This window comes from Bos mutus, chromosome 18 (assembly GCF_027580195.1).
Source record: "Bos mutus isolate GX-2022 chromosome 18, NWIPB_WYAK_1.1, whole genome shotgun sequence".
Classification (NCBI taxonomy): Eukaryota; Metazoa; Chordata; class Mammalia; order Artiodactyla; family Bovidae; genus Bos; species Bos mutus.
This window is the reverse complement of record NC_091634.1, coordinates 9,209,245-9,226,731: the sequence shown is the minus strand read 5'-3', so window position 1 is coordinate 9,226,731 and position 17,487 is coordinate 9,209,245. Positions and strand designations below refer to the sequence as shown.

Below are 17,487 nucleotides of genomic sequence, written 5' to 3'. Positions count from 1 at the left end.
TACCCCATCCTTTTCTCTCTATATAGTATTTTTTTTCAGAACTTTTTGGGAATAAGTCATGCTTCTTTACCTTTCAGTCTGTCAGTGTTCCTTCCCTAAAAATAAGAGGGGCTTTTTCTCACAGAACCATGGGAGTTATCAAAAATCAAGAAATTCAGGACTTCCCTGGTGGTCCGGTGGTTAATATTTCACACTCCCAGTACAGGGGCTAAAATTTGATCCTTGGTCCGGGAGCTAAGACCTCACATGCCACCCGGCAAAGACTAAAAATAAAAATAAATGAAATAAAAGAGAGTAAGACCTAAATTAAAAACTATTTTTTTGACCAGACCAGAACCACTGAGCTCTAACCAGATTCTCTTCGTCGGGGTTGAGACCCGGGCGCTTCCAAGATGCCAGCTTACTACTCTTCCTTCATGGACCCTGACACCACACTCATTGGAGACGTGGCACTGTTGCCCATCAGAAATCAGTTCAAAGGATCTGCCCTAGAGAGACAAGAGACAGATACTGTGGATGAAGCTATCTGTTACTTTAAGGCCAATGTCTTCTTCAAAAACTATGAAATTAAGAATGAAGCCGATAGGACCTTGATATACATAACTCCACGTTTCCGAGTGTCTAAAGAAACTCCAAAAGTGCATTTCTAAAAGCCAAGGCGAGAAAGAAATGTATACACTGGGAATCACTAATTTTCCCATTCCCGGAGAGCCTGGTTTTCCACTTAATGCCGTTTACACCAAACCTGCAAATAAACAGGACGATAAAGTGATGAGGGCCTATGTACAACGGCTGAGGCAAGAGACCGGACTGAGACTTTGTGAGAAAGTTTTTGACTCTCAGAGTGATAAAGCCAGCAAGTGGTGGACTTGCTTTGTGAAGGGACAATTCATGAACAAGAGTCTTTCAGGACCTGGACAATAAAGGCAGCCTTGGGCAGACACTGTCCTCACAGCTGTGGGCAGCATTTACAGCAAGATGTATGCAGTCCTTTGCCTTTATTTCCTAAAGTTTTATACAGAGGAGAGAAGAGTGTGTGTCTTTATTTGAAGAGCTCTTTATCAAGAAATTTGGGGTGAGATGGGTGGGGAACAATGAGTTGTTGACTGGTGATTTGAAATGTCTGCAGTATTAAGCTGATGCTTAATAAATAATGGTAAAGAAAAAAAATACTTTTTAAAAATTCAGAAAGTTCAACATTAGCACCACACGCTTATTCAATCCAAAGTCCATATTCAGTCTCGTCAATCGTCCTAGTCATATCCTCTCCAGCAACTGTATTTTTCCAGCTTGGGATGTCATGTGAGACCGGACGTTGAACTCAATCGTCTCTTTCTCACCTCCTTCACTCTGGAGCCCTTCCCATCTTTCCTGGATGTTTGTGACCCTGACACTTTGAAAAGGGCAGGCCTCTTTTGTGTAATGACCCTGCATGTGGATTTGTCTGGTGTCTCCTGGCGATCAGATGCATTTTTGGCAGGAATTCCCCGGAAGTGATTCCCTGGACATGTCCTCCTTGGTCTGTCATTGCAAGGGCACCTGATTTCAGTATATTCTACCCCTGGGGATGTTTGCTTTGATTACTGGATTAAAGTGGCATCTGCTAGGTTGCTCTGGCACGAATCATTACTTTTCTCTTTGTAATCCCTCCGTTAGCTTTAAACACATACACCTTGCTTTGTTATGTAAGCAGTACATCTTGAGGATTTCAGTACATTGTTTCCTAGAAAAGGAATCTTGCCATACCAGCGAAGAGAACTCTCTCCTGCTTTTCTTTTACATGTGTGTGTCTCCCTTTATATGGAAGTACCATGATTTGCTAAACAGTCTATAGATGAATGGTGCTGGTGGTGGTTTAGTCTTAAGTCAACTCTTGAGACTCCAAGAACTGTAGCCCACCAGGCTTCTCTGTCCATGGAATTCTCCAGGCAAGAATACGGAAGTGGGTTCCCATGCCCTTCTCCAGGGGATCTTCCCGACCCAGGGATTGAACCTGGGTCTTCTGCATTGCAAACAGAAACTTTTTACCGACTAAGCCACCAGGGAAGCCCCTATAAATGGATATTTGGGCCAATTCCAGTCTTTTGCTACTCCTTTGTTCTTCAAATACATACTCTTGGGGTTCTCCTGCCCCCTCCCTTCTGGCACAATCCTTAATCCTTTCTCTCATTTTCTCCTCTTCTGCCTGACACTGATCCACCATTTTCTCTCCTTTCTCCACACTCTCTCTCTAGATGATCTCACCCTGCTCCTCAGCTTAAAATTCCTCCCATGTGCCAATGATTTCTAAATTTATATCCCCGCCCCATCTCTTCCCTGTACTCCAGGCTTGTATGTCTAACTCTGTTTGAATGTCTGCTAGGATATCAAATTTAAGAACCCCCGCCTAAACAGAATTCCTGACCTCATAGCTCATTTCTCCCTAGAGTTTCCCCATCATAGTGAATAGACCCACCAACATTCTAAACATTTGAGCCAAAGATAGAGTCATTTAAATTTTTTTTAATTGAGGTACAATTCATGTAACATAAAATTAACCATTTTAAGCAGGAATAAAGTGTAGAAGTGTTAGTTGCTCAGTCATGGCCGACTCTTTGCAACCCCATGGACTGTAGTCCACCAGGCTCCTCTGTTCATGGGATTCTCCAGGCAAGAATAGTGGAGTGGGTTGCCATTCCCTTCTCCAGGGGATCTTCCCGACCCAGGGATCGAACCTGGGTCTCCTGCATTGCAGGCGAATACTTTATCATCTGAGCCACCAGAGAAGCCCTTTCACTTTCATTGTTAAGCATGTATGACTTCTATTTATTTTTAAAATACTTTATTTATTTTTGGCTGTGCTGAGTCTTCGTTGCTGCAAGGACTTCTCTCTAGTCACAGCGAGCAGGGACTGTTCTTCATGTGGTGTGTGGGTTTCTTATTGCAGTTGCTTCTCTCGTTGCAGAGCAGGGGCTCTAGGGCTTCAGCAGCTGTGGTGCATGGGCCCGTAGTTGCGGTTCTGGGCTCCAGAGCACAGGCCTAGTGGTTGTGGTGCATGGGCTTAGTTGCTTTGCAGCATGTGGGATCCTCCTGGACCAGGGATCAAACCTGCTTCTCCTGCACTGGCAGGAGGACTCTCCACCACTGAGCTACTAGGGAAGCCTTAAAAGTAACCATTTTAAAGTGCACATGAGTGGCATTTGGTACCGTCACAATGTTGTGCAAACATCACCTCTATCTAGTCCAAGAATTGTCATCACCCCCAAAGGAAATCTGATAGTGATTAAGCAGTTACTCCTCATTCCCCTCTCCCTCAATTCCTGGCACCTGCTAATCAATTTTATATCTCTACAGCTTTACTTATTTTGGAGATTTTTTTTTTTTTTTTTTACTGCATGGCATGCAGGATCTTCTCTGACCAAGGACTGAACCCATGACCCCACATTGGGAGCACAGAGTCTTAACCACTGGACCACCAGGGAAGTCCTGGACTTTATATAAATGGAATCATATACATGTGGTGTTTTGTGTCTGGCTTCTTTGCCTTAGCATACTGTCTTCAAGGCTTATCAATGTTAAAGCATGTATCAGAATTCCTTTCCTTCCTTTGGCTGAATAATATTCCATTTTATGGCTATACCATACACAACATTGTAAATAAACTGTATTTGAATTTTTAAAAAAGTGGTTAAAAAAATTAAATGACAGATGCAGGGCTTAGAATGTTGTCTGGCATGCAGCATACCCTATGTAAGTTGCAGTGATGACACATTGTAAAAACAATACTGTTGTTGTGGTTATTATATGTGTCCTTCAAGATCCCTTCCAGTGTCACCTCCTCCAGGAAGCCTTCCAGGTGAGTCCAGATAGGATCCGTTGCTCAAATTTCCCCAGAATATTTTATTTAGTTTTTTCTTTAAACCTCAGCAAAACATGTCCCAATTATTATACTCTGTATTCTACACCCCACACCAAGGATCAGAATATTATAGTCGTGATAATTATAGTGTTTCTCTCTCTGGCTGTAAACAGGCTGGCCTGGCCAGTCATAACCACTGGATTAAGCCTAAAAGCAGAGCTTGTTTCATTCACTCAAATATGCCCAACACGTCGTCTGGAGCCAGGAACAGGGAGACTTCTCAGGCAATATTGGTGGACCCAATAACCGAACCATTTGGTCCCCTCCCTCTCAACTTGGAATGTGCGTAAACCCAGGGTATGCAATGGTGCCCCAAGGATTCATAAATTCATGCAAAAACAAGTTTTTTGCCAGGAGTTTGTTAGAAATATCTTTATTACAAGTCTCTTTTTCCCTCAGTTTTATTGAAAAATAATTGACATACATCACTGTATAAATTTTGGACTTCCCTTGTGGCAAGGGGTTCTTTCCCTGAGATTCTTTCCCTCATATGGCAAAGAATCTGCCTGCAATTGGGAGACCTGGGTTTGATCCCCGGGTTGGGAAGACTCCCTGGAGGATGGCATGGCAACCCACTCCAGTATTCTTGCCTGGAGAATCCCATAGACAGAGGAGCCTGGTGGGCTACAGTCTACAGGGTCACAAAGAGTCAGATACGACTGAGTGACTGACACACACTGAATAAGTTTAAGGTGTACAGCATATGGGTTTGACTTACCTGTATTGTGAAATGATTACCACAGTAATTTCAGCCACTATCCACTTTGTCTCAATAAAAAGAAAAGAAGGAAAAGAAAAAGAAAAAAAAAATTCTCTCCTTGTGTTGAGAACACTTAGAATACTTCTTTTTAAAAAAAAAATTATTTAATTATTTGGCTGCATTGAGTCTTAGTTGGGGCCGGCAGGATCGTCGTTGCAAATGAGAGATCTTCACTGTGACATGCAGGATCTTTTTAGTTGAACACACTTGTTCCTGGACTTCCTGGTGGCCCAGTGGTTAAGACTCTGTGTTCCGGTGGCACCCAGCATAAGTTCAATCCCCAGTCTGGGAAGATCGCACATGCCACTGTGGTCCAGGAGGGGCGGGGGGCGGGGGGCAGATATTTTTGTTCTTCTTGATTCATGTTTTGTACAAGAAAAAATAAGAGCCCACATTCTTCCACCAAATTTTCCATTTATCCATTTATTTATAGCCACATAGATTCATGGATCCCTATTTTATTCAAGGGGCTATGATCTGTTGCCCTCGTTTATAACCTTGATGCTCAAAACATGCAGATTTGACCCGTAGGAGCCCTGTGGGAGCGCTTCAAGCTGGCTCTGTGCCCTTCCACCTGTTTTCATCATTTTTTTAGTATTTCCTTACTTTCTGACCCCCAAATGTTACAAGATCATCTTGTATATTCCCTGTCCCACGACTCCTTGAATCAGTCATTTTCTCAAGGGAGAAAAGAGTGTACTTCTGAAGGCAGGTGGCTGACCCCCTCATCCCTGAATGAGCCCCTCGGACTCTGATTTCTAAGTGACTGGGCAAAATGAACGGCAGAGGCAATGCTCTGACGGTTGCCATGGAGACTGCTAAGGCCTCGGAGCAGGAGGCGGTGACGTCACTGCGGGAGCTAGTGCAGCGAGCGGCTGTATTCATGTCTCGGCCAGGCCACAGGGAGGTGAGGGCAGCCTTTGGGCCAGTGGCAAAGCATGAGCCTTCCTGCCTGCTGGACACCCACCCACGATACCCCAGTGGCAGCAGCCCCGGAACGTTCAGCAGTTCCAGATCTGCTAGGAGTGCCAGAGCCTACAAGACCTTTGAAGACCACCGCCAAGAACGAGGGAGCAGCATCTTCAGACCCTCCATGGTGCAGCCTGGCCTAGGACTCAGGATGCCCCAGACCGCTGGCAGACACCCACCCCCTGCTTCACACTGTTTAAGTCCCTAAGGAATTCCCAAGCACCTCCTCGGAGGAAGATTATAGAAGGCTGGACACCTGCAGCCCTGTGGGCCGGGCCAAGGGCATCTCTGACCAAAGTGGACAAACTGGGCCCTCTGAGGCCTCTCCCTTCACCTTTGAGCATGGCATCATGGATAATTTTTTGATCCCCAAGGCAGCTCAGGTGTGCACCAGCAGACTTGGAGAGCTGGGCAAGATGCTGTTTGGGGGCAAGGACATTGCACTGTTGCAGCATGGGTGCCAGGCCCTTGAGGTGAACAGTTACAAGTTCCTGATGATCCGAGGTATCCCGGAAGACTGCAATCATGAGAAGTTTGAAGAGATCATAAGCCCCCCGCCCCCACCCTAAAACTTTGAAGTGGCTGGAAAGGCCTTTGTGGCAGCCACCTTTAGGCTGGCTGAGGGCATCAATTACGCCATGATCCCCGGGGAAATCAAGAGCAACGGCAGAACGTGGAGCTTGGTCTACATGCCTCGGAAGCAGTTCCTGACCAAGCCGACCCTCTTCCTGCAGAGCGAGGCGGGGACGGTAGAGGATGTGTCCGGGATCCTGAGACAGGAACTGCGTCCAACAGTGATGGGCCCCAAAGAGCTTCCTGCCAGGAAGTGCTATGTGTAGGGGCCAGGGAAGAAGCCGGGGGCCGGGACCACCAACTGAGTGGTCGAAGTGCCACCTCTGGACTCCCCAGAGAAGGAGAGCAAGGCTGGAGATGGCAAGAAAGGCAAGGGGAAGCACAAGAAAAATCGACAGCACCACGCATCTGACAAGGAGTGGTGAGGTGACCTCGGGTGGGCGTTGGGGGCGGCTGAGTGAGGTTGGGTGTCAGCTGAGTGGGTGCAGGTAGCGACTTGGGAAGGTTGCTGCTAAGTCACTTCAGTCGTGTCCGACTCTGTGCGACCCCAGAGACAGCAGCCCACCAGGCTCCCCCGTCCCCGGGATTCTCCAGGCAAGAACACTGGAGTGGGTTGCCATTTCCTTCTCCAATGCATGAAAGTGAGAAATGAAAGTGAAGTTGCTCAGTCGTGTCCGACTCCTAGCGACCCCATGGACTGCAACCTACCAGGCCCCTCCGTCCATGGGACTTTCCAGGCAAGAGCACTGGAGTGGGGTGCCATCGCCTTCTCCGAGCGACTTGGGAAGGTGGGTACCCTCTAAGTAAATTTGGGGAATGTGAGTAGTGTGGATGATGCGGTGAGGATGGGTAACATTCAAGAGAGTGGGTAACTTTTGAGTAAGAATGGGTAGCATCTGACTAGTGTGAGTGAAGATGGGCATTTTTATCTGAGTGAACTAGTAGGTGACATCTGAGTGGGTGCGGTTAACATCTAGCTGAGTGGGGATCACTGGTCCATTCATTCATTCACTCTACAGGTGTGTATGGCACACCTACCATGCCCCGGGAACTGTTCCAGGAGCTGGGGATACAGAACTGAGCGTACCCAACACAAGGTTCTACCTTCACACCCCTCCTAGTGAGTGGTTAATGTTTGAGTTACTTGGGAACATCTGAGTGGGTGTGGGTACCATGCGAACAGATGTGGATAGTATCTGGTTGAGTATGAATCATTCATTAACTCAACAAATGTTTCCAACACCTACGGTGTTGTTATTGTTCAGTCTCTAAGTCATGTCAGACTCTTTGCAACCCCCTGGACGGCAGTACACCAGGCTTCCCTGTCCTTTGCTATCTCCCAGAGTTTGCTTAAACTCATGTCCATTGAGTCGGTGATGCCATCCAACCATCTCATCCTCTGTCGTCCCCTTCTCCTCCTGCCCTCAATCCTTCCCAGCATCAGGGTCTTTTCCAGTGAGTCGACTCTTCGCATCAGGTGGCCAAAGTATTGGAGCTTCAGCTTCAGCATCAGTCCTTCCAATGGATATGCAGGGTTGATTTCCTTTAGGATTGACTGGTTTGAAATTCTTGCTGTCCAATGGGCTCTCAAGTCTTCTCCAGCACTGCAGTTTGAAAGCATCACCAGGCACTATTCCAGGCATTGTGGATACATCAGGGAACAAAAGAGACCCAAACCTTGCCCTCACAGCATGCATATTAAATATTTGAGTACATGTGGGTAACGTCTGAGTTGTTTGAATAGTTGAATACATATGAGTGAGCATGGGTCCTTTGAGTGTGTGGGTAGCATCTCGAGTATGAGTGAGTACATAAACTCGAATAGGTAATATTTGAGTAGTTGTACCCAACATTTGGGGCTTCCCTGGTGGCTCAGAAGGTAAAGAATCTGCCTGCAAATGTAGGAGACCTGAGTTCATTCCCTGGGTCTGAAAGATCTGGAAAAGGGAATAGCTGTGGGAGTGATACCTGAATACGCATGTGGGTATTATTTGAGTGGGGTGAGGGTAACTTCTGAGTGAGGATGAGTCCCAAAGAGTGTAACAACCCGGAGATGCCCGGGTACCAGCTGCGCAGTCGCAGTTGGAGCCTAGCTGCTGATCAGAGGGTTGCTATGGAGACTGTGGGCTGCTTCTGGCGCCTGCGTAAACAGGTGTTTTCAAGAAGTGGAAGAGGAAATAGGGTCCGGAATTCCAGGGTTTTGCACAACTTTTACCAGAGTTGAGGAATAGCCAAGCAGGAAGAATGTTTTAGAGAGATTCGTGCTCGGGAGCAAGGCCACAATCCCCTTTGCCATTCATAGCGGCAAGAGACTAACCCTCTTGCTGGGTGGGTATTGCGGAGAGGAGGCCCAGACCCCTTCAGCTTTGGGCTCTTCTGGAAATCTGCCCATTGCAAAGTCTACAGCCATTTTTTTGTTTTGTTTTGTCTTTTATAAGGACTGAGCTTCTCTGATAGCTCAGTTGGTGAAGAGTCCACCTGCAATGCGGGAGACCTGGGTTAGAATCCGCCTGCCAGTGCAGGAGACACAGGTTCCATCCCTGGTCCGGGAAGATCCCGCGTGCCATGCAGAGCAGCTGGGTGGGCCTGTGTGCTCTGGGCCAGAGTACTGAGCGAGCCTGCGCTCTAGAGCCCAGGACCTGCAACTGCTGAGCCTGTGTGCCACAACTACTGAAGTCTGAGTGCCCTAGAGCCCACGCTCCACAGCAAGAGAAGCCACCATAATGAGAAGCCCGCACACTGCAGCTAGAGAGTAGCCCCCCTCTCTACAACTAGAGGAAAGCCCACACAGCAACGAAGGCCCCGCACAGCCACAAATAATTTTTTAAATGCAATTTACAGACTCAGATCCTTATCTGCCAAATTGTAATAGTGGAGACAGCCCGCCTCCCCTGCCACTCAATGTATTATGATGGTGGGTGTCAGTCATGTCTGTGAATTCCAGCATCCAATCCCCTTTCTTATTTCTGCAAGGCTACCTCCATTTTGACCCCCTCCCAGAGCCAGGAGATGGAAGTCCTTTCCCCATGCCCCAACCTTGGCAGCCAGGATGCAGGCAAGCCACCCACCCTCAGGCAGTCAGAAACTCCTGTTAAGACCTTGCATTTGCAGCAGCTGTCAAGACAGAGGAAGTTTCAGAGTTCATCCTTTGATATGATCTAAAGCCTGCAAGACTCTGATTTCTGTCCGTTCCGCAAGCTGGCTGTCTACCATCAGCCTCGGAAGCATTTGTTTTGGGCAATGGTTGGGATAAAGCCATTCCTGCCATCCTCACAGGTATATTTGAACAACTTGCAAGAGCGTCCATGGTCTAAAAGTTTGTAGCTCTCTACTGATCTTTGTTGCTCAGTCGTGTCAGACTCTTTGCCACCCCATGGACTGTAACCCATTCCTCTGTCCATGGGATTCTCCAGGCCAGAATACTGGAGTAGGTTGCCATTGCCTTCTCTAGGCGATCTTCCTGACTCAGGAACTGAACCCAAGTCTCCTGCATTGCAGGCAGATTCTTTACTATCTGAGCCACCAAGGAATCACCTAGTCAATGGACATGAGTTTGAGCAAACTCCTGGAGACGGTGAAGGCCAGGAAAGCCTGACATGCTGCAGCCCATAGGGTTGCAAAGAGTCAGACAAGACTTGATTGAACAACAACAATTGATCTTTGTATTCCTTGTAAATTGCCAACCTGTGCATACTCACTCACAGCATATTGTACTATTTTGTCTCTTGTTCCCTCAGAGTTTACAGAATAAAGGCTGCACAACCCTCAGGCACGTTCATTTGTGGCGTATGTTATTCTCCCATCAAGACACATTCATTGTATAGCAACAAAGGCCAGTGTGACATTTCTTCTCATCATATTGCTGTATTAAGACTGCATTTGTGCTTCTTGTGGGCTTGCGGTGTTTCCCAGACAATATTCATGTTTGTAGACACAACATGAATGATTGTTCAAGGCTGCTCATAAAACCCCAAACTCCTACCACTTCTCTTTCGAGTTTCTCTAGACCAATTGAAGAGTATCCTGAGATTGTAATGCAAACTGTTGCATAAAACAGTTGCCATTTGAAGCTACTTATCAGTGTGGGTCCAGACACGGCTGACACACTGCAGACCCTAAGTAAACTGGATGTGCTAGCTGATGGAAGGTTGCAACTGGCCTTTGTAAACCCCTGTTTTGAAAACGTGGGTTCAATTAAAAATCACTGTTCTTTGTGGTTGATGCTATATCATACAAATATGAACTTATAAAATAAATGGCTTCCCAGGTGGCTCAGTGGTAAAGAATCTGCCTGCCTGTGCAGGAGACAAAAGAGACGCGGGTCCCTGGGTCGGGAAAATCCCCTGGAGAAGAAAATGGCAACCCACTCCAGTATTCTTGCCTGGGGGAAATCCCATGGACAGAGGAGCCTAGTGGGCTACAGTCCATGGGGTTACAGTCAGGCATGACTTAGAGATTGAGAACGAACATCAAGTGCAATCATAGCCCATTCTTCGATGTGTTGGGGGGATCCAAGGTAGATTTAGTTTGGAGAAGCAATCTGACTGCTAAAAAAAAATGCTTTGAAAACCGCTTCTGTGGGGTGCCCGAAGTTTTCCAGGGCTGCATTGTTTTTATCTTAAAAATGATGTTGTTTATTTATTTCTGGCTGTGCTGAGTCCTCGTTGCTGTGCGGGCTTTTCCCTAGCAGGGGCTGCTCTCTAGTTGCGGTGTGTTGGCTTCTCATTGTGGAGCTTCTCTTGTTGCGGAGCACAGGCCGTACGGCACGTGGGCTCAGCAGTTTCAGCTCCTGGGACCTACAGCACAGGCTCTACAGTTGTGGTGCGGGCGCTTAGCTGCTCCTGGGATGTGGAATCTTGCCGGACCAGGGATCGAACCTGTGTCTCCTGCATTGGCAGGTGGATTCTTTACCACTGAGCCTCCAAGGAAGCCCCCACACTGTTTTTGAAAAGGGATGTTATCAGATCTCATGGCCAACAGAACACAAAACACACAGCTTTCTCCTGTCTCACAGGCTTCCAGTGGCTGATGGGAAAGGTGAAAAAATTTCTCTTGAATAAAAACAGTAACAGCTATCCTGTGTTGCAGGCACTGGGCAGTCCTTCATCCTCATTAATTCACTGTATCCTCCCATCCCATGAGGTATGGGACTTACAGGTCCATATCTCCTGATCCAAAACCTTGGCACAACACAGATAAATATCTCTGCAAGTGCATAGTGGAGCTAACTCTGAAATTCCTCTAACTGGTTTCCTCACTAGGCAGCCTGCCAGTTAAAGGAGCATGTCTGGTGTGTGGAGGTTTGGAGGTGAGGAGGAGTGTTGAACAGATGGCCTCAGTTCAAGTCCTGGCTCCTCCACTTCGCAGAGCGTGAGCCTGGGCAAGCCACTTAACCCCCGGTGACTCGGCTTGCTTATCTGTAAAATGGGGATAATAGTAACCAATTTCACCAGGTTTATGGGAGGAGTAAATTTGTTCAGATGTGTAAATGATTTAGCAGTGACCCACAGGGGGAAGCTGTTCAGTGTGGGCCACTGGGATCCTGGGCCCAGTGTCAACTGGCGTTTTGCGTTGACAAAGAACACGTCAAGCTGGTGTTAGATCTCCGGTTCCGGAACTTGACAAATATGTACCAAGCTCCTTCAGGAGACAATATGTTCTCTGTGTGCTGACAAAAGGCTGCTTTGGAATGTGGGATGCCAAGGGGCAGGTTGGTGAATCCACCAAGGTTCTGACCTTCAAGAGATAGTACCCATCTGTGGCTGGCATCAACAGAGCACACAACAGAGGGAGAGGCAAAGGATTTGGAGCTACACAGGCCTGGGTTCAACTCTTGACTCTGCCCCCTGTTTAGCTATGTGCCTCCAGGGAGCTGACTTCACTGCTCTGGGCCTGTTTCTTCATCTGTAAAGTGGGGCTATTGGTACCCATGCTATAGATTCTTTGCAACCAGAGATTATACAACCTGCAGTGAAAAACAGAGGCTCTGAAATAGTCATAGCAGCTTTAATCATAAACCCTGGAGTAGGAAATGGCCACCCACTCCAGTATGCCTGCCTGGAGAATCTCATGGACAGAGGAGCCTGGTGGGCTACAGTCTTCCAGGGGGTCACAAAGAGTCAGACACAACTGAGAGACTAACACACTTTAATCATAAAACTGCTAGGACCCAGATCTCCATTGCCAATGAACAGATAAATTGTGGAGTAATCACACACACTAACAAAAAGAAATGAACTACAGACACACAGAGCAACACAAATGAATCTCAAAATCACGATGTTAAGTGAAAGAAGCCAGACAAAAAGGGCACGTGTTATATGAATCTTTTGATATAAAATTCTAGCAAAAGCAGCACTTGAAGGACACAAATCAGATCAGTGGTCGGGGGGTAGGCAAAAGGGGACTGCCATAAAAAGTGCAAGGGAAGTTTTGGGGGTTCTATATATTTTGGGGGGGTTGGTTTTTTTTGGTTCTGTATCTTGATGGTGGTGATCATGACTAAAACTTACACAGGGGACATTTTTAAAAGAATATGTTGTGTAAGATGTAAAGTATACTTTCAGTAAAGCTGACAATGAAATAAACAGTGGGGTGGTCTGGAGGTGGGCTGCATGAATAAAGTACTTCATTTCCATGCCTCAATTTTTCCCATCTGTGAAATGGGTTGATGATAATAGTACCTGTTGCTGAGGGTGGTCATGAAGACTCAAAAAGATGTTGTCTGTAAGATCAAGTGGTCAGTAAGGGGGAGACAACTTTGCAAGAAAGTTCAATGAAAGATATACAAACACCAAAGGTTTAATTGACTCCTGAGAGAAGGGAGGTCTAACCACTGGATTGCCCTGATATGAGGCTGGCAACCAGGGGCAGGCAGCAGACAGAAATTCTGCATGCCGGGACAGAAGGCATTTTAAAACATTTCCAAGGTTCCCATCACTGAAAACAGCCTGCTGGGGGTCAGGACACAGCACAAGAATTCTTTCACTTCAGCAATAATTATTCTGCAGAGACAAGGTCAAGGAATAAAAGTTGAAGGTTTTAAGTTAAGTTTTCTCCATTGGAGTCTGAGGAATTAGTAGCTACACTAGGGGGTCTGGGTTCCTATCCTGTGGCTGCTATAAAAAATGACCACAGACCAGCTGGCTCAGAACAACTGTGATTTATTCTCTCACAGTCCTGCTAGCCAGAAGTCCAAAATCAAGGTATCTGCAAAGCTGTGCACTCTCCAGACACTCTACGAAGGAGGCTTCCTTACTTCTTCCAGCTTCTGGTGATTCTAGGTGTTCCTGGGCTGGGGCCCCATCACTCTGGTCTCTGCCTCCATCTTCACATTGCCTCCTCTGATTCTGTACCTCTTTTCTATGTCTGCATCATCTTCCTTTGCTTCTTTTTTTTTTTTTTTTGGCTGTGCTAGGTATTCATTGCTGTGCGCAGGCTTTCTCTAGCTGCAGCGAATAGGGGCTACTCTCCAGTTGCGGTGCTCAGGCTTCTCGTTTCGATGGCTTCTCGTTTCCGAGCATGGCCTGTACGCGTGCAGGCTTCAGTAGCCGTATGTAGTACACGGGCTCAGGAGTCCTGATGCATGGGCTTAGTTGCCCCGTGGCATGTGGAATCTTCCTGGGATCGAACCCATGTCCCCTGCACTGGCAGGCAGATTCTTAACCACTGAACCTCTAAGGAAGTCCTGCTTCTGTCTTATAAGGACATTCCAGATGGCAGTTAGAGTCCACCCAGATAATCCATGGCAATCTCATCTCAAATCTTTACTGACATCTGCAAAGACCCTTTTTCCAAATAAAGCAACATTTTCAAATTCCAGGGATTAGAGTGTAAAATCTTTGGGTAGATATTTTTCAACCTGAGAGGCCTCCCCACCTCCACCACTCTAAAGGGCTTGTCTCCATTGCTAACATTGGACAAACCCTAATTTCCAGTCTGGCTTTTTGCTGGTACTTCCAGTCAGTCAAGTTCCTATGGGGACATTCAGTTTCTCCTACCTCTGCCCAGCCCCACCAGCCATCACCTCTATCAGAGTCATTTGGGAAGACTTTTAAAAATAGACATTTTAAATATATATATATATATTATTTATTTGACTGTGACGGGTCTTAGTTGCAGCATGTGGGATCTAGTTCCCTAACCAGGGATCAAACACAGGTCCCCTGCATTGGGAATGCAAAGCCAGCCACTGGACCACCAGGGAAATCCCTGGAGAGATTTTTTAATGCAGTACCCGACCCCCCACCTCAAGACCTTCTGATCCAATAGGTTAGACTCAGGAAACTGAGATTTCTAAAACTCTCCCCAGCGATTTGAGAATCACTACTTTAGAGAAATACATGAATGAATGAATCTTTCTTTAAATATATGGTTGCTGTAACAGCCAACTTTGCTTCTGTACTCACCAAAAGCCTTTAGATTTGGGATTAGGGAGGGTGGGAGGTGGGAGTGACCCGATTATGTGGGCAGAGTGTGGACCACAAGGCTACTTCCTGCTGTGTTTGTGGAGGACCTACTATGTGCTGTCAGTTAACCCAGTGGTATCTGGTTCAAAAGTGTGGATAATTTATATCCTATTCACTCTAGACAGGGATCTTATGTACATGCATTTAGGACAAATCTAGTGACTGTGCCAAGAGTCCCTTGGACTGTGTTCCCATGGGAACTGTGGCAAGAGTCCCTTGGACAGCAAGGAGATCAAACCAGTCCATCCGAAAGGAAATCAGTCCTGAATATTCGTTGGAAGGACTGATGCTGAAGCTGAGACTACAATACTTTGGCCACCTGATGCAAAGAACTGACTCATTGGAAAAGACCCTGATGCTGGGAAAGATTGAAGGTGGGAGGAGAAGGGGATGACAGAGGATGAGATGGTTGGATGGCATCACTGACTCAATGGACATGAGTTTGAGCAAGCTCTGGGAGGTGGTGATGGACAGGGCTGCAGTCCATGGGGTTGCAAAGAGTCAGACACGACTGAGCGACTGAACTGAACTGAGTGACTGTGCCAAGGTTACATATGTCACCTGGGAGAGAAGTCTTCAGAGATTGCCTGTCAACCTTGCTCCCACCCCCAACCCTCCACAGGCAACAGGACAAATAAAGGAGCTTAAGACTGTAGGGCAGGGAACTTCCTGGTGGTGTAGTGGTTAAGAATCCACCTTGCAATGAGGGTGACGCTGGTTGGATCCCTGGTCAGGGAACTAAGATCCCACATGCTGCGGGGCAACTAAGCCTGCCCTCCACAACTAGAGAGCCCATGCACCAAGAAGCCTGTGGGCCACAACAAGAGAGGAAAGCCTGCACACTGCAATGAAGACCCAGTGTGGCTAATAATAATAATAATAAAATAGTACGGAGCTAGAACCTCAGAAACCTGAGTAATTCAAAGCTCTGCCACTTTCTGGCTGTGTGACTGCCTTTAGCCTCAGTTTTCCTCATCTAGAAAATGGGAATAATACCTGTTCCGGAGCGGTTGCAGGATTCAAAGAGAAAATACACAGGGTCAGGGGCAAAATAGGTGCTCGAAAAAAATGAATTATTATCAGTATTGTTACATTCCAGGCTTGAAGGCTTACACAAAGGGGAAAGCCGTTGAGAAAAATTGAGATTGATCTGCTTGATATGTAAAGAGTTCAAGACATGCTATTAAGTGAAAAAAGCAAGTTTTATAGCACTAGGTCCAGCCCAATCCCCTCACTCACTCATTCAACAAATATTTCGAGCTCCCATCAGGACTGTTCTGGATTCTGTGAATTCAGCACTGAACAAAGCAGACAAGTATCCCTGCTCTTATGGGGCTAGTATTCTCATGTGAAAGTGAAAGTCACTCAGTCGTGTCCGACTCTTTGTGACCCCACGATCCATACAGTCCATGGAACTCTCCACAATACTGACAGTTCTCTCAGAATACTGGAGTGGGTAGCCGTTCCCTTCTCCAGGGGTCTTCCCAACCCAGGGAACAAAACTGGGTCTCCTGCTTTGCAGGTGGATTCTTTACCATGTGAGTCACCAGGGAGGGCCAAGAATATTGGAGTCGGTAGCCTATCCCTTCTCCATCGGATCTTCCCGACTGAGGAATCAAACTGGGGTCTCCTGCATTGCAGGTGGATTCTTTACCAGCTGAGTTACCAGGGAATCCCCAGTATTTTCATAGGGTGAGACAATAAATAAATGAATAAGAAAAAAATAAAAATAAAAATAAATAAATAAATGAATAAGAAGATACCAGGAGGAAGTAAGTGATGTGATGAAAATAATTCATGATATTGAAAATCCTCATGGGGTAAATAAATTCTACCCATGCAAGAAGTTTTTTTTTTTTTCTGGAAAAGTACAGAGGCATTTAACTCTGGTTCCTTTGTGGAGACAGACTGGAGGCTTGGGGCTGGGAGAGGGAGGCATTTTTCATTTTACACCTTTCTATAACTTCAGCGTTTTCTTGAATGTGTCGCTTTTATTATCGTTGTTTTTAAGTGGCAACCAAGTATAGCTGGGTAGAGAAATCTGAGCCATGTTTTGTTTTCTTCCTCCATCCTCTTTGGATTTTTTTCATTTCTTTTAAACAAGAATACAAGTGGGAGCTATAATTATCATTTTTTTTCTGGGGCGGCTGAAGAATCCCGCCTGCCAGAGATGAAGGCCCAACAGCGGGAGGCTCAGGGGTTGGCAATTTTTGTAAGAATGTTTAACATTTGAGGGTTTTATTTCTAGGATAATCCTCCACCCCTTCCCCCACCACACACACGATTTTTACCGGTTACAAAATCCGACGCCTGATCTGCGAGGTCATTCTCACGTGGAAGGCTTGACTTCTCAGAGTTGGATTCTTAAACCTCAAACCAGAGGTGTCCTAGAGATTTTTAGTTTCCAGCTTCCACAAAACAGCTTCTCTGGGAAGCCGATGTGGGGAATAAAGTCTAGGGAAGTAATAAGCTGAGAAGGGGGACTGCCCCGCGCCACCCTCCGCCCACCTCCCTAAGGTCGGCTCTAAAGCCGACCGGAGTGGAGGAGCGCACCTCGTTGCCATGGAGACCGCTGGGAGGCGAGGCGAGAAATTGTGCAAAAGGGAGGCCCGGCGGGGGCTGAGCCCCGCGGCGACTGGGATGGAGTTTGTGAGCAGGAGGAGGAGAAAATCCAGCGAAGCCTAACAACTCGGCTCTAAAAACAAAAACAACCGGAAGGAGCCAATACCTGTGCAAAAGCCTCGCTGAGACCTTAACCGTCCCCGCCGCCCGCCCCAAGCATTTTTCTTCCTTCTTTCCCTCTCTCCCTTCCCTTTCTT

The 17,487-nt window shown here is 46.8% G+C and overlaps 1 protein-coding gene and 1 pseudogene across 1 annotated transcript; both read left to right on the top strand.

Annotated features, from left to right (window-relative positions):
- Positions 1-392: 392 nt before the first annotated feature.
- On the top strand, positions 393-924 carry LOC102285719 (actin-related protein 2/3 complex subunit 3 pseudogene; annotated as a pseudogene).
- A 5,119-nt stretch (positions 925-6,043) lies between these two features.
- Positions 6,044-6,625, top strand: PNMA8C (PNMA family member 8C). The gene is given in 1 exon segment (XM_070386722.1): positions 6,044-6,625. A coding segment is annotated over 1 exon segment (582 nt).
- Positions 6,626-17,487: the final 10,862 nt, after the last annotated feature.